The sequence below is a fragment of the Barbus barbus genome, assembly GCF_936440315.1.
Source record: "Barbus barbus genome assembly, chromosome: 33".
Classification (NCBI taxonomy): Eukaryota; Metazoa; Chordata; class Actinopteri; order Cypriniformes; family Cyprinidae; genus Barbus; species Barbus barbus.
In genome coordinates this window covers 8,674,557-8,693,063 of record NC_136761.1, presented here as the reverse complement: position 1 = coordinate 8,693,063, position 18,507 = coordinate 8,674,557, and the positions used below count along the sequence as shown (strand labels likewise).

General features: G+C 39.5%; 1 protein-coding gene across 2 annotated transcripts in view; it reads left to right on the top strand.

Moving 5' to 3' along the window:
• LOC306852964 (dedicator of cytokinesis protein 2-like) overlaps nucleotides 1–18,507 on the top strand; it is a 116,409-nt gene that overhangs the window by 44,143 nt on the left and 53,759 nt on the right. For both annotated transcript variants that reach the window (XM_079390094.1, XM_079390093.1), the window contains exon 25: nucleotides 10,616–10,758. In XM_079390094.1, coding sequence (XP_079246220.1) covers nucleotides 10,616–10,758 — 143 coding nt within the window. The remainder of the gene's footprint in view (nucleotides 1–10,615; nucleotides 10,759–18,507) is intronic.

Genomic DNA, 18,507 nt, shown 5'->3' with positions numbered 1-18,507 from the left:
GCTGGCGCTTTTAGGTATACAGCGACCTCTGGCAGTTCTAGTGTTAAAATAATTGTGAAATAGGCAAAAATATTAAACAGATGTTTAGAAACACTAAAACCCGAGATACTTCAGTCAGAAATTTACTTTTGCAATGGTTCAAAAGACTTTTGAACTTTGGCACATTTTGTCTTTATATAGAGATGATAAAATAATAAGAAATTTTGTTATGTGGGAAATCTTGTAGTGTTACAATTAACCCCGCCATTTGTGCCCTGCTCACCTCGTACATGTGAAATGCTTTTTACATACCGTTTCATTATTGGTTTGTAGCCAAATGCATATGAAGAATGAAAACAGCACCAGGTTCAAACAGACGATGGAAATGAACGAACATATCTGAAACCGTTTTCGTTACATTTGAATTATTCCGGTATATGAAATCTCATGCAGAATACAGTGCAGTGAAGTGAGCGAGTTTCTTCTCATTATAATGCGGACCGATAGAGCCTTTTAATAATGACATTGCTCTGAGACCCTCGCTGTTATTACAACTCATGCACACCTGCACTTCAAATCAAATTTACATTTTTGGTTAAGTTTTAGTCATTTTGTTGTGTTTTTGTCATTTTAATTCATTTTTATATATTGTAAAATATTTGTATAGCTTAAATTTATTTATTTCAGTTTTAGTTTCATTTAACTAAGAGTAAAGTAATTATATTATGTATAACTACATTTTTAACTGTCTGATTGTTACAAAAACCTGCAGATCCATCATAATTTTGCTGGTTTAGTATGAGTTGCTGGTTTAATAGTTCACATTTGTTGCCACATTGAGTGGAAAAACTTGTAGAAAAAATGTTAATCAATTGAGTTCAATTTTAGCCATGAATTATTTCTTAATAAAAGCCAACGGACAAGGAACTCTTTTAATTCACTCTTCCAATGTTGTTTTAACTGGTATTCAGCTTTTGGTGAGTGTTTGTTTTGGACCCTGGATGCATTATAGTTCATAAACAGAATGAAAGGTGAAAAAGATGGATTTTGGATGAAGGTTAAAACATCTTTGATATTAGAAACCTTTAAGACTCTCATTGCAGTGTTCAGTTTCATTACAGAGCGAGAATGATCAAATTTACTGTCAACTTTGACACTTAATTCTGGACTGAAATTAACTCCACGAAGCATGAAAGTAAGTTTTTTAGTGGTTTCTAAATCAGCTTTATCAATCAAACATAATCCAAGTGTAAAACTCATCTTATACAGTAGGTTGCCACATATAGTAGATTGAAAGGCTCATACTTGCACTTACAAACCGATATTTGGTGTTAATTTACTCACCCTCAGACCATCCAAGATGTAGGTGACACTTTTTTTTAATCAGTAGAACCCCAAAGACCATTTTAAGCTGAAACGGTGGTCCTTGGTGATTCAGAAAATGCACTTTGAGAGTCAAAATAAGCATGTCAGGCAACACCATTTTTGTCTGCTATGCTTATTTTCATTCTCAAAGTGCCAGTAGCCATTGACTTGCATTTTATGAATCACCAAGGACCACGGTTTCAGCTAAAAATATCATTTATTGTACATATACTAAAGAAATAGGAGGACGCCGACATCACTAATTTCAATTTTTTTGGGTGAACTATCCCTTTAAGTACATATACTATTATCATGATGATGTGCAACTTTAGTCCTTGGAATGGAAAACACACACACACACACACACACACACACACAAATGTGAATCTGCATTTGACACATTTAATTTCCACTTGATGTGAAATTAGATTCATGAATAATAATATGAGAGCAGTTAGCTCAAATAATTCTGCTGTCACACTCGCAAACCTGACAGACGGGAATTATTGAATCGTTTAAAGAAAGAAATAACGAGCGAATTACCCAGAAACTGTCATCTGCCTCCGATCTGCTGCATTCTTTTAACTCAAAAGAGATCTTTAAATCACAGCTGCTTTTGAAGAGCCGTCGGCTGATGTTAGAGCAGTTTGATTCTCTGAGATCAGAACAAACACACAGACCGCATCTGATCCCAGACCAGCGCTCCTGGATCACACGTGTGTTTGATACGTACGGATGCTCCGTGAAGAGAATCGCCATGCATAAAAGCCAGAGATGGAGATTAGTTTTAATAAAAGAGTTTCATAAACTCATCTTTCCTGTGACTCAGAACTTTATCTGAATGTTTGACTTTTTATTTAACTCTTCAGTGCAAAAAAATCATTTTTATGATAATATAATCTAATGAAATATGCACAGAGAGTCGCTTGATATAATAATGACTATTTATACACCGATCAGTCCTAGTTTTTTACTTTCTTTTGGCTTTGTGAATTGAAACCCATATGAGCGATAAACCACTATGAAGCTCACTACAGTCTCACTACAGTCAGTCACGTTTTCTTCTGTAATGCTTTCATTTTTTTTTCTGTGTCAGTGTTATTCTAGTATTCCTTATATGCTATTATTATTTTGAATTAGCATTTATTTTTTATATTTTGTTTCATTATAACTTTAGTTTAGTAATTTTGTTTTTGTAAATTTTAAAATTTTAAATGACTATTTTAGTTTTAGTAATTTTATTAATTCAACTTATTTCTGTTTTTACATAAATGCACTTATGTACATTTTTAAATATTTCTATGTAGCTTTCATTTATGTTTTACTTCAGTTTTAGTTTGTCATTTTAATACTTCACCTTCCATTTCCATTATATTTTCAGTTTCATTTTAATTTTAGTTTAAGTTGTAGTAATTTTGCTGTGATTTTTTTTTTTTGTCACTTTCGTTTCTTGTAAATGTTTCCAGATTTCTATGTAGATTTAATTAATTAATTTAGCTTTTTTAAGCTTTAGTGTTAGTAATTTTAGTACTTCCAACTTATTTCCATTTCTTTAGAATTATTTTCATTAGAATATTTTTAAATCAAATATTTACATTTAGTTTTATTTCAGCTTTATTTTAATTACCGAAAACAATTTTTAATAGTTTTAGTTTATAATAGCAAAACAGTGTGTCTATATTTATTTAGTTTAATTTTCATTCTATTTTTACATTTTTGTAATTTTGTGATTTTTGTCATTCTTGTGTTTTTGTTTTATGTGTCTGTATTTTAAATATTCTTTTAGCTTTATTTTTATTTCAGTATTAGTTTAGTTTTAAAAAAAAACATTTAATCAAATATTTTAGCTTTATTTCAGTTACAGTCTTTAATAGGTTTAGTTAACAATAGCTACGCTGTTGTGTGGGTGCATTTGTTCAGGCTTTATGAATTATTCATGCTTTTTAGGCCTTCACAGGTATCCTGGCATTTGTATGTGTGTTTTAAAGCAGGACAGCGAGTTTGTGTGGCCCTAATGATGATTTGATTTCTAGGCTTGATGATTCTAATGAGAAATGGTTCAATGAAATGTGCATTACATAACCAGAGTAATATAGAAATAAAACACACACACACACACACACACACACACACAGTAATACACAAATTTGCCGTTATTCACTCTCTCAGTGGAGATGCATTAAAATGATGAAGTGTGTCAAACACACACACACACACACACACACACACACACACCTCATCTGACTAATTCAAATGCAGTGAAAGTGAATTAAAGTTTTTTCCACTCAGGCCTTAATGTCGCTGTTGTATGGTTACGGTTGCCAAGGGCTTTTACGACTGTTTATCCTGCTGGGTTAAAAGGCATTACAGCAGGGAAAATGCATTTCACTCTTATTTGTTAATTTTTTATTATTCTTTCAGCTTTCCCCCTGTTTTTCCATGTCACCATCTGTTGATGGAAGTGTTGCACTCATTTCAAGATCTGTGGGCAGAATTTGCCATGGTTTTTAACTGGGAAATTAAATGAGAATATTTCTTGGAATTGATATTCATTTTAAGGGGCTTTCAGAGGTAATTCCACTGGCCTTGATTATAACAGCGTTTGCCAACTAGAGTTTTACATTTTGTGAGTCACTGGAGCTTGTTTGTGCTTTTCATCACTATGATGCTAGGATGGTTTCCAGGGCATTGCTATGCGGTTGCTAGGGTGTTTTGTGTGGTTGCTATGGTAATATTCTGGTCTCAAAAGCTTTGAAACCTGGATTTTAGTGGAAGTGTTTGTTTTGCAAAGATTGATGCAGAGAGAACTTCTATTTCAAAATATTCCACAATAATAAATAAAGGCTAAAGGCATGTAAAATATACAGGTTTATCCATCCATCCCTCTATCCATGTTTGTTTATTATTTTTCTGAGCTGTTTAACAATGCAAACAAGGCGTTATCTACGTAAATATGCATTAATTTTGCATACATTTTCAGGACAGAAATCTAAACATTGTATAAAACCAAGTTCAAAGTTCTTGTTTCATTTTGTTGACATAAGGGTTCGGGTTTTTACTAAAACTACTGTCAACAGGCAGAAAAAAAATAATTGTCAACATGTTTTTAGGAATACAATTATGCGAATAATATATAAACAAACTCCTCTGTAAAAACCTTCAGAATATAGACAGCAATAAATCTGTAAAGTTTGGTGCAAGTGCTGCTGAAGTGGAGATTGTGGGCTCATTTTGAAAAAAAGGGCTCTTAAGATGTGTATTATAATGGAAATCTACAAGCACAAATAAACAGAGTGCAATATAATAAACACTTTATGTGTATATTGGATGTTTTCTTTCCTCTAGTCTGAAAGGAGATGTTATGGAAGCAAAACAACCCAAAAATGACCAGTGTCTTTAAAAGTCTGACATCTATAGAAATGGTGGCTGTTTTTCAGTGCAGTTAGATGTTTACAGCAGCTGTTGTTGTTTTTGCTCTGAAAGTCCCACCTAAATAGGAACCATAGAAATTTTGCACTTTAAAGTTTGTGATTGTCCGATGCAGCTGTCATCAGTATGTTAACAGCTGAAGATCCAATTTTCAGCTGCGCTCTCGTTCCACCCCGTAGGAGAGAATTACAGGTGAATTTGATGCTCAACACATTTCATCAAGGAGAAATATATATATTAACAGCGTAGCGAACATGGCGGGTATTATTGTGCACGAACATCTAAAATCTCAGTAATAGAAATAGGATTGAATTAGGCCTTCGAGTGCTGCATGAAGAGCCCAAGTTAAAGCTTAGTCTGATTTCAATCTTCAGTGTCGATGAAGGAGCTTTCGGTTTTCACACACTTTTGTCTGTGGCACAGTGCGGTGGTCCATCTGGCCAGCTGGGTAATTGAAATGAGGTCTTATTACCATGTGAAATAGCTTATTGTGAACTCTCAGGATTGAATGACAGATGAAAATGAAGGAGGGTTTTTTTGGCGAAAAGAAAAGGGCTGAGTTATGATTCTTATGGGAGCAGTTGTCAAGATTTTTTCCTCCTGAGAGAAAGACTGAGTGAGTGAGATTACATTCATTTTTGGAATACTCAACCAGCTCTGTGACTTAGTCTTCACTTCAGTCCTGGTTGAGGAAGAAAGGTAGAACGATGATCAATCTAAGTGATCAGGGATCTGATCAAGTGGTCACATCTGATTGCTAAAACGTCATTCAGAAACACGTGACAACAATGCATTTTTAGAGTGAATGCTGATCTGTCCTGACAATAGCTAAGGACCACATACTTACCTGTGAATTTTAGGATTTATTATTGTAAATGAAAATCATAGATCAGGACAGTCAGTTGTTTGTGAACTAGATCTGCTTTAAAAGGGTGGGTTGCCACTGTATGAAATGCTTAAATGTGGATATATCCACATTATCGAAAACATCTCTCAATGGGGTAGGTTTTAGGTAAAAACTAAACATTAAAAATGTAAATATTAAAACATGAAAATAAATTACTGCCCCTGCATCTAATCCTACTGCTGAAGCAATGAGTTTTAAACTAGTATGTTTGCATACACATTAAAATAAAAATCGTAACATAAACATTAATCGATCAGTACTTTTTACAGTTAATACATTAGATTGAAATTCAAATACTTTTGTACTTGAGTAAAATGTAAAAGGAGCACTTAATACTTTTACTGGAGTAATGTTTTATTAGACTATCTGTACTCAAGTGCTTGATCTGTGTATTTTGTCTACTGCTGGCGACACATGGTAGTACCATGAAAGCTGTGACGTGTCTCAATTGATCACTCAAGATATATCACTCCAAATATCTTAATATCATATAAAAAAGTCTTTCCAGTCCTCGCAGGAAACAGATTAGATGTTAAAGTGATGTGTTTAAGACAAACAATAGACAATTCGAAGAAGAGTAACTGATGTGCGGCGTTTTCCATTATTCATTTCCAGTCAAAATGCATTATTTGTAGAAGTCATCTAAGTGATAGATGAAGCACTTTTGGCCATCGCTAGCTTGGCTCTCGGCCAGGATCAGTCCACAGTAATATAGAGTCTGTCGAGTAAGTGTTTTCTGCTGTTAGGTAAAAGCATTTCTGCTCAGCCGAAAAATGCTGCGAGCGTGAACTCTGGATGTGTAGGTCACTCTAACTTTATGGTATGCGCATGTACACATGATGTATACGTGTGTGTTTATGTTTTAATACTTAATTTGGATTATGATAATGATAAACACACAGTCACTGAGCGCTGCTTCGGTCCAGGAGGTGAAAGGGTCAGTTTGGCCTTGAGAAAATGCTCGACAGCACATTTTCCTGTTGTTCTTGGCCAGCATATTGATGATGAAATTGGACACTCCATAAAAAGTGACACTAGCAAAGCCTTCGTGAGCTCAGATCACTCAATATTTGCTCTTTCTCCCTGAGGGCCACATTTATCTCTCCTCTGAGGAGTCTCGCTCTCACCGCTCTTTATCTCACAGGGACATTAAGTGTGACAAATCCAATTACCGTTCGCCTCGGTAATTAGCATTAGTGCCGACGTTTATGGTTGTCGTTTACTTACCAGACTGAAGGTGCAACAATACTGTAAGCGTACGGTAAAACTGGCCGTTCACTGTGATGAGCCGCTCTAAATGTTTCTCTGTGAACCGTGGTGATGTATGGCGCTCGAAACTCATCACATTCATGATATCTGCCTTTTCTTGATGCATTGCGCTCTTGTGAGAGAGAAACTCACCTGCTGAGACTCATTTGAGCTCTGAGAGAGAGAAAATGGGAGGGAGACGTTGAGAGGAATGCTTGTGTGGGAAGATCAGGTCAATGGCAAACACTGATGCATTTGTACATGAAGTGCTGCATTCTGAATAGACTTTGGCTCTTTGACCTGAATACAGTGAATCTGTTACACAAATACAGTTTATATCTATCTATCTATCTATCTATCTATCTATCTATCTATCTATCTATCTATCTATCTATCTATCTATCTATCTATCTATCTATCTATCTATCTATCTATCTATCTATCTATCGAGTTCATTTGCAAAAACAGATAACTCCATTTTTAACAATTCTCAGTATGCTCACATCAGAGAGAGGGATGAAACTCTAAAAGTGCTGATCTTAGCTGGTAAAACATCTATGTGTTGAATCACCCAATAATAAAATGTGACATTCTGTAGTTTTGTCTCATATTCACCTTGTAATCATATTTGTTAATGTCTTAACTCCTCAGCCAATTTTGTCTTTACTGTTCCAATACTTTTGGAGGGCACTGTATATGTATGTGTGTGTGTATATATATATATATATATATATATATATATATATATATATATACTCCCCCTTCAAAAGTATTGGGACAGTGAGGCCAATTCCTTTATTTATGTTGTAGACTGAAAACATTTGGGTCTGACATCAAAAGATGAATATCAGACAAGAAATTTACATGCCGGCTTTGGATCTGGATCTGACACACAACTTAGAAGATATCACCTTTTCTTTTTGAACCCACCCATTTTTCATGTGAGCGAAAGTATTGGAACATGTGACTGACAGGTGTATTTTGTTGGCCAGGTGTGTCCTATAACAGTGATTATTCAAACAATAATTAGCACTGAATGTCTACGCTCAGTTTCAGATTTGGGTTTTGCCTGTTCAAACTGCATTTATAGTTAAGAGGTGTAACCAACATGAAAACCAGAGAGCTGTCTATGGGTGAAAAACAAGCAATTGTGAAGCTGAGAGAAGAAGGAAAATCAATCAGAGACATTGCACACACATTGGCCATAGCCATTTCAACCATTTGAAATGCCCTGAAGAAGAAAGAAGCCACTGGTGTACTAAGTAACAGACGTTGAACAGGTAGACCAAGGAAAACAACTGTAAGTGAGATCAGCAACAACATCCAGAGGGCAGGAGTGAGGGTATCACAATCTACTGTTCGCAGAAGACTTCATGATCACAAGTACAGAGGCTACACCAGAAGATGCAAACCACTCATTAGCAAGAAGAATAGGAAGGCCAGGCTGGAGTTTGCCAAAAAGTACAGAGATGAGCCTCAAAAATGTTTTTTTATGGACTGATGAGACAAAGATTAACCTTTACCAAAGTGACAGAAAGGCTATAGTTTGGAGAAAGAAAGGATCTGCTCATGATCCCAAACATACAAGCTCATCTGTGAAACACAGTGGAGGTAATGTCATGGCTTGGGCTTGCATAGCTTCTTCTGGGATGGGCTCATTAATCTTCATTGATGATGTAACACACGATGGCAGCAGCAAAATGAACTCAGAAGTCTACAGAAACATTTTGTCTGCCAATTTAAAGAAAGATGCAACCAAACTTATTGGGAGATCCTTCATCATGCGGCAAGATAATGACCCAAAACACACTGCCAAAACAACAAAGGAGCAAGACGTGGAAGGTTTTAGACTGGCCAAGTCAATCTCCAGACTTAAACCCTGTAGAACATGCCTTTTACCTGATAAAGAGGAGACTGAAGGGGGTAACCCTCCCAAAACAAACCACAACCGAAAGAGGCTGCACTGAAAGCCTGGAAAAGTATCACAAAAGAAGAATGCAAAAGTTTGGTGATGTCAATGGGTCACAGGCTTGATGCAGTTATTGAAAGCAAAGGATTTGCAACTAAATATTAAGTCTTTTTCACTTTAATCTATGTTAATTCGGTAACACTTTATAATAAGGGCACATGAATAATCATGTACTAATGCCTAAATTAATACTTAATTCATCACATACTAATGATTATTAAAGGAGTTTAATTATGGAGGAGTTTATTCACTAATTATGAACTATCCTTAACTACATCTGGAGTCATATGGATTCATGCATGAATAACGGCAGCCTACTACATGTTAGTACATGTTTGATAGTTAATGCATTAATTAACATTCATGGGTAAACTAAACCAAACAGCCTCTTTAAGAAGGAATAAGAAATACTCTGACTTTGAAATTAATTTAATACTATCATAATTTGAGCATTTGACATCTTCAGCTTTGTCATAAACATTATTGGGTGGCAATGGATTAGTTGATCCTCCTCATCAAGTGTAGAAAATACAAAATACACTAATGACTGATCTTGTCTGTTTTATGTTCTTCTCTTTCCCTTTAAACTCACCCTATTGTGGTTTCTACACGGATTAATAAAAACATTAAAACCCAAAACCCACAAAGAACATTTGTAGAACAATTCCTAAAGAAATGCTCAAACTGGAAAGAGTTCACTGTCCATCCAGACACAGCCGTGATGCTACTGTACCTCCGCTCTCTGACTTCTTGAAGATCCACACAGCATCTCTTAACCGGGCTGAATACTCTCTGTGTTAGTACATGTGTGTTTGATAGAAATATAACATAAATCATGAGCTGAGTTCAGTAAGTAGTGATTATGATTGGGCCCTCTCAAGTAAAGTCATGTCAAAATCAACTTTAACAAGCCATTAGGTTGATGTATCTAGGCGAAAGCAAAATCACTGTATTTGGCCTTCTGAAAGTAGATGCAGTTAGGAATCATTAAGATTACTTACAACAGAATAGCAACGCATTTTATGGACGACCGTTTCGTGAACCTAGGAGAGGAGGTAATTCTGACTTTGCTATGACAATCTGGCGCTCATTAGTTTAAGTATTTGCTATTGATTGTTCAAATGGAGTTGAACAGTCAATAGTCACACACACACACAAACACACACACACACACACACACACACACACACACACACACAAACACACATGGTATTAAAATGTGAAAAATTCATTGTCATTGTCTTTTGAAAGGTACATTTGTGTTCTGCTTTAGATCATCTTTCTCTCTGACTTTGACTTTCTCAGCAAAATCAGATGGTTCATCATTGATAATCAGCTGGTAATGAGCCAGAGTTTAAATGAGCTTTTAATATGCTGATTTTAAGAGGCAGGAGAAAAGATGCTTGAGTGAGAGTCAGTCACGTTGAACTCACTGCATCAAACAGACCTCAAGGCACTCAATACACTCACCTGCTCTTATATTTGCACCTAAAATAAGTTATTTTAATTTATGATAATTTCTTTCTATACATTTACACATTTGAATATGTTTTTTGAGTGGATAAAGTCTTTGCATGTACCAAAAAACTGTTTCCTCCACAATGTCCTGATGTCCATTCTGATTCTTATTCATAATTTTTATATAACATTTAATGAGTTTGATTTATTTACTTATTTCTTTTGATATTATTTACTTTACGTTATGTTTTCATCTCCAGACTGCCGTGACATCCTGTTACCCATGATGCTCCGGGAGCTAAGCGGGGCATTGGCTGTGGTGGGAGAGGGGCTTCAGGATGAGAAGCGCAACAGCGTGGAACTTCTGAACAACATTCTGGAGGTGCTGAGCCGAAATGACGTGGTAAGAGCCAATCAGAGAGCAGCACACTAATACACCAGTCAATCACAGCACAGTCAATGGATTTCTGGAGGAAATTCATTCCATATCATTCAATAGTGAAAAACCATTGATTAAAAATAAATCAGTCCTATTAAAAATAGATGCACTAAAATTGCTATAAAATATAAAGCAATACTGATTAGAGTATTGTGTTATCATGTGTCATGAGTATAATAATTTGACATCAAATATTCTTTTTTTACTTTTTAATTGGGAATTTAGAAGTTTTTGAGATTTAGAGGATTCAGATCTTCCACTTTTGTGACGATTATGATTTGAAAAATGCATCTAATCAAGCGCGCGCGCGCACACACACACACACACACACACACACACACACACACACGCACACCTAGATGTAAAATCTGAGCAGGTTTTTAATTACTAAAATTGCGGCGGAATACACTCGGTTCTTTGAAGTCTGATTCTCTAATCTCACTTTCCGAACGCTGATACGCTTAGACACTGAACTTCCACTTCCAAAGAAAGCGGTAATGCGGAGACAGAGGGAGATAATGAAGGAGGTCAGGACACTGCCATGTGTTTATCAGCGCTGCCCGTTTAACCCAAATTGTTGCTCTCACACAAAAACAGTCTTTGCTGTTTGTGTGTGTTTAATTCAGCACTAGTGCTGCTTCCTCTTAAAGAAAACCTCTGGGTTCAAAACAAGTGAAGATCTATTCATAGCATCTGTGGCATAATGTTCATTACTACAGAAAATAATGTATTACTTTTAAAGAAATATGTATACTAATATGCTTCCAGTAGAAACCTGTGGGGTTATAAATATTTTATATAATTTATCATTTTTATTTTATTTTTAAAACATTCGTAATATGTGTATATGTGCAGTATCTCACAGAAGTGAGTACACATTTTTGTAAATATTTTATTATATATTTTCATGTGACAACACTGAAGAAATGACACTTTGCTACAATGTAAAATAGTGAGTGTACAGCTTGTATAACAGTGTAAATTTGCTGTCCCCTCAAAATAACTCAATACACAGCCATTAATTTCTAAACCGCTGGCCACAAAAGTGAGTACACCCCTAAGTGAAAATGTCCAAATTGGGCACAAAGTGTGAATATTTTGTGTGGCCACCATTATTTTCCAGCACTGCCTTAACCCTCTTGGGCATGTAGTTCAGCAGAGCATCACAGGTTGCCTCTTCCGCTCCTCCATGACAAAATCACGGAGCTGGTGGATGTTAGAGACCTTGCGCTCCTCCACCTTCCGTTTGAGGATGCCCCACAGGTGCTCAATAGGGTTTAGGTCTGGAGACATGCTTGGCCAGTCCATAACCTTTACCCTCAGCTTCTTTAGCAAGGCAGTGGTCATCTTGGAGGGTGTGTTTGGGGTCGTTATCATGTTGGAATGCTGCCCTGCGGCCCAGTCTCTGCTTCAGTATGTCACAGTACATGTTGGCATTCATGGTTCCCCCAATGAACAGTTGCTCCCCAGTGCCGGCAGCACTCATGCAGCCCCAGACATGAAACTCCCACCACCATGCTTAACTGTAGGCAAGACACACTTGTCTTTGTACTCCTCACCTGGTTGCCGCCACACACGCTTGACACCATCTGAACCAAATAAGTTTATCTTGGTCTCATCAGACCACAGGACATGGTTCCAGTAATCCATGTCCTTAGTCTGCTTGTCTTCAGCAAACTGTTTGCGGGCTTTCTTGTGCATCATCTTTAGAAGAGGCTTCCTTCTGGGACGACAACCATGCAGACCAATTTGATGCAGTGTGCGGCGTATGGTCTAAGCACTGACAGGCTGACCCCCCACCCCTTCAACCTCTACAGCAATGCTGGCAGCACTCATACGTCTATTTCCCAAACATAACCTCTGGATATGACGCTGAGCACATGGACTCAACTTTGGTCGACCATGGCGAGGCCTGTTCTGAGTGGAACCTGTCCTGTTAAACCGCTGTATGGTCTTGGCCAGTGTGCTGCAGCTCAGTTTCATGGTCTTCTTATAGCCTATGCCATCTTTATGTTGAGCAACAATTATTTTTTTCAGATCCTCAGAGTTCTTTGACATGAGGTGCCATGTTGAACTTCCAGTGACCAGTATGAGAGAGTGAGAGCGATAACACCAAATTTAACACACCTGCTCCCCATTCACACCTGAGACATTGTAACACTAACGAGTCACATGACACCGGGGAGAGAAAATGGCTAATTGGGCCCAATTTGGACATTTTCACTTAGGGGTGTACTCACTTTTTTGGCCAGCGGTTTAGACATTAATGGCTGTGTGTTGAGTTATTTTGAGGGGACAGCAAATTTACACTGTTATACAAGCTGTACACTCACTACTTTACATTGTAGCAAAGTGTCATTTCTTCAGTGTTGTCACATGAAAATATATAATAAAATATTTACAAAAATGTGAGGGGTGTACTTTTATAAACTTTTATAGATTTTATATATATATGAAATCTAAACATCTATTATATAATTTTCAATACTATGACATTTTAACAACAATAAGTAGTATTTATTTATTAATTTATGAAAAAAATTAATTTTAGGTAAAAATAGTTTTTAATCATGAAAATTGTGACAGTGGGACTGCTTTTATAGATGGACTCTTAGTTATTCATCAGAGGTTTGATTTGTCTCTGTATGTCGTCCTTCATTATCAGTGGTAATCATTCATGCAAGAAATGCTAATGAAACAGACCGATGTTCAGTGTCAACCCATGAATGTCTTAAATATAGTTGACTCTGAATATTATACGCGTTGAGTTTTAACATCACACTTCATCTTTAACTTGTATAGAAGCCGTGCATGTCCTTCAAGAGCTGTTTGTGTTTTAGCGAGGTGAATGGGTCAGACCCGTCTGATTATCTGATGATGAGCGACTGATGAGAATGATGGAGTGCAGGAGAGAGAGCAGAATGAAGATGTGACGGGGTCGTGACCTCTCGTCTGTTCCTTTTAACGGGAGCGTTTCACGGTTCAAACAAACAGTGATGGAGAGAGATGTGTGAGGAAGACGCTCACTCTCGTTCTCTCTCTCAGGGCATGTTTCATGCTGCGGTTTGAATTAAACTCTCAGAGAGCCTTCAAAACATTATTCACCTCAAACGATTCTTCTAAAAATACAGATGAGAGAACATCTGTGAGAGCGAGGATTTGTAGAGCCGCACACACAAACATGGGATGGGAAATAAGCTGTCTAGGTATTCCTGAGTGTGTCGTTTTGACTTTTGAGCCATGTTTAGAGCCATTATAACATGCGGATAAACACACCTATTTGAAGATAAGTACAGCCACAAAAATCCTGCTAATATATAATAAACTAAATCTACATGCTGTTATATAGATCATCTTAAAAGTTTGGGGTCAGTAAGATTTTGTGATATTTTTGAAGCAATCTCTTCTGCTCACCAAGGCTACATTTATTTGATTAAAAACACAATAAAATCAGTAATATTGTGAAATATTATTAACATTAAAAATAATGGTAGAAGGACATTATAAATGTCTCGGTCACTTTTGATCAATTTATTGCATCTTTGCTGAATAAAAGTATTTTCTTTAAACCACAAACTTTTTAATGGTAGTATATAATGAATATATGAAATGTAAACAATTCCAACAATAATTTTATATATATATATATATATATATATATATATATATATATATATATATATATATATATATATATATATATATATATATATATATACTCTCCTCTTCAGCTGGTGAAATTCATGTTCAATCAGATTTAATTCTGGAGACTGACTTGGGCAATCTAAGACTTTCCATTTCTTTGTCCTTATAAATTCCTTGACTGAACTGGCAGGGTGTTTTGGGTCATTGTCCTGATGCAATATGAAGCACTTCCCAATGAATCTGGTGGCATTTTCTTGAATATTGGTAGGCAAGATGGTTTTGTACCCTTCTAAATTCATTCTGCTACTGTCATCATACAGTAAGTCATCAGTAAAGTTGAGAGGGCCTGTTCCAGAGGCAGCCATGCATTCCCATGCCATGACACCACCTCCACCATGCTTTTCAGATGAGGCTGTATGCTTGGGATCATTGTAGTTCCCTTTTTCCTCCACATTTTTGCTTTCCCATCACTTAGAATAAAGGTTCAACTTTGTCTCATTGGTCCATAAACACAGTTCCAAAACTCTTCTGGCTCACCTTTGTACTTTTTTGCAAACTCTAATTTTGCCTTTCTGTTTTTGGAGCTGGTCAGAGGTTTGCATTTTGTTGTGTAGCATCTGCAATTCTGTGTCAAAGTCTCCTGAGGACAGTAGATTGTCAGAGCATCATGCCAGCTTTCTGGAAGTTGTTGGTGATTTTACAGACACGTCTTTTAGGGTTCATTTTCATAGCTTTTATGATTTGTCTGTCATCAACTACTGTTGTTTTCTCAGCCGATCAGGTAGTTGTTGGTTGCTGGTGTCACTGGTGGTTTCCAAACTTTTGATTTCTCCATGCCCTTTGTTTTTGCTATAGCTCTAATTTACTTCCTCTTTTCTTTTATTGCTTGCTTTTCTCTCAAAGTCAGCTCCCTCATCATCATCCTGGTTTGTGTGTCATCATCGAATGCAAGATTCAGAAGTAATGGATCTAACTGATACGACGCATTCACTGCTTTAAATATCTGAAGAATTCATGCAACAGGATACAGCTGATCACTTAGAAAGATCTGTGAGGCAACTGTTCAGATAGAGGGATGAATAGAGGGATGATCAGATAGAGGGATGAAACTCTAAAAGTGCTGAACTTCTTAGCTGGTAGAACATCTATGTGTTGAATCACCCAATAATAAAATGTGACATTCTGTAGTTCCCTGTCGATACGTCACTCGTACTGCGTCGCTAGACGCTATGGGGAAAACTCCTTTTTCTCCGAGGACTGAAGACTTTTTCAATCACGCAGTGTGACTGCACGGCCATTGGTTCGTGCAGTAATAAAAAACGAACCAATGGCTCATCAGTGGTACTGCACGAGCCTATGGCGGCAAAGCCCGCCAGAGCCCGCCAAAAGGGGCGAGGTCATCTGGGTATATAAGCGGGCGCTTCGCCATAGGAAAACAGATCAATTCTCCTTCAGCGACGACTTCTTCGCTGATCCAGGACTCCAGACGCTCGCCGTTGAAATGCCTTGCTGCGGATTGGAAGGCTGCCTTTTTTCCTGCTCTTCGCTGATCCAGCCCACTTCGTCGAGCCGCTTCAGCGATCAAAGCAGACGCCAGCTCGTCCCCTGCTGCCATCCGGCGAGCCTTCAAGAAGATTGTTGCAAATGCCGCGCCGTCAGTGCGTCTCGTGCTGACTTTCTCTGCACGATGCCAACGGCCACTCAGAGTGTGTTTCCTGCATGGGTAAATCCCACGCAGAAGCCGCTCTGAGCGAGATGGAATGTTCATATTGCATGAACATGAGTCTTGTGACTCTGCGCGCTCGGATCGCTTTCTTTTCAGAGAGTGACTCCGCCCCTCACGCCCTCCCGTTTTCTTCCCCCCAGGGACCTGTGGGGAAAAAACGTCGGGGTAAAGGGCTTAAGCGCTAAGCGGCGAGCGAGCTCACGCCGGCTCAGACCCCGCTTGCCTCACCCCCGCTATGCAGAGAGGATTCCCCCTTCCTCTTCGAGCATGCGGATCAGCGTCCCTCGGTTGGTGCGAGTGACGTGATCTCGTTCAGTGCTGTTGAGGACGAGCTATTAGATGACAGCATGTCTCTAATAGCGTCGGACGCGGAGGATAAATCGGGCTCTACCATCGACCCTGCCCCCTCCTCGTCTGCCGAACCCAGCGAAGCAAAGCCAGGGATGGATGCCGAGCTCTTCCGCATCATCTCTAAGGCCATTGACGAGCTGGGTTTGCAGTGGTCTACGCCGGAGGAGCCCACTCGTAGTCGTCTGGACGAATGGTTCCTGCCGGGGCGCCGCACGGCCCCTCGTCAGCGAACTTCTCTGTTTTTTCCGGAGGTCCATGACGAACTTACGAAGTCGTGGCGTGCTCCGTATTCGGCCCGACTCTGCTCTAACTCTTCTTCTGCTCTCTCCTCAGTGGACGGCGCCAACGAGAAGGGCTACGAGAGGTTACCCCCTCTTGACGAAGCTGTGGCTGCGCACCTTTGCCCACCCTCCGCCATCGGATGGAAAGCAAAGGCTGCTCATCCCACAAAGCCTTGCAGGACGACTTCTGCCCTCGCCGGATGAGCATAGTCCTCCGCCGGGCAGGCCGCCTCAGCGCTTCACTCCATGGCTGTGCTCCAGGTCTTTCAAGCCAAACTCCTCCAGACCATGGACGAGTTCGGGCCTGATCCCGCAGTTTTCAAGGAACTGCGCAGCGCCACCGACCTGGCTTTAAGAGCTACCAAAGCTACAGCGCAGTCCATTGGGAGGTCAATGGCCAACATAGTGGTGTTGGAACGCCACTTATGGCTAAACCTCACTGAAATTAAGGAGGTTGACAAGGTCCCCTTCCTCGACGCACCGGTCTCCCCTGCGGGGCTCTTTGGGTCTTGAGGGCTTTGCGGAGCGATTCACCGCATCTCTGAAGTCATCCCAGGCTATGCGACACTTCCTGCCTAAACGGTCCAGCTCTCCAACGGCCGCCAGTCGCCCCAAGCCTGCTCCAGCGCAACAGCCAGCTAAACCTGCGCCGTCGCCCACTCAGCCTACAAAGAAGCCTGAGCCTCGGCAGCGCTCCCGCTCGGCCAAATGCTACCCCTATCCAAAACGTCAGGGACCCTGGCCCAAGCTGACCTTGGACCCTGCGCCTCCGGCATCGTCCTGATCCGATAGGAAAGAAGAGGCGGGGACAAGATCTCGCAGAGGCTGGACCAACCCCAAAACGCCCTCTGTTATGCCTTCAAGCACCCCGTTCAGTTCTGGGTGCCAAGGCAAAACTGTTTGTTTCAAAACCTGTTGTGAATCACAGGCCCTTTCCAAAAGTGCCTCCACATACAGCCGCTGTTATAGCGAGAAAAATAAAAAATAAATATTTTTAAAAAGAAAGCAAATTTCCTCTTCCAATTACCGAGTGTGTCGAGTTCCCACAAGGCGACTCACCACCCGAACTAATCCAACCACCGAGGCCTGGCGGGCCATCCCCGGAGTGTCACAGTGGGTTCTGGGGATTATAGAAGGAGGTTATACACTTCAGTTCGCTCGAAGACCCCCACGGTACAGCAGCAGGGTCTCCAACTTAGTGCAGAGCAGCAACGCTCACGTTCTGCGAGCCGAGGTAGAGAATTTGTTGGCGAAAGTAGCTATAGAAATAGTTCCCCCAGCTCAGAGCGAGTCAGGCTTCTACAGTCGTTACTTCCTCGTCCCCAAAAAGGATGGCGGCCTCCGGCCCATCCTCGATCTCAGACGGCTGAACCGTGACCTCATGAGACGGCCGTTCAGAATGACTACATTGAAACAGATCCTCTCGCAAATTCGCCCAGAGGACTGGTTCTTTTCGCTGGATCTGAAAGACGCTTACTTTCACATCCAGATAGCCCCCATCACAGACGATTCTTGAGATTCGACTTCGAGGGAGTGGCTTATCAATACACGGTCCTGCCCTTTGGGCTGGCTCTAGCTCCCCGCACTTTTACGAAGTGCATAGACACGGCTCTCTCCCCTCTGAGACAGATGGGAATCCGTGTCCTGAATTACCTCGATGACTGGCTCGTTCTGGCACTCCTCCTCAGTCACTTGGAGAACTTGGGACTC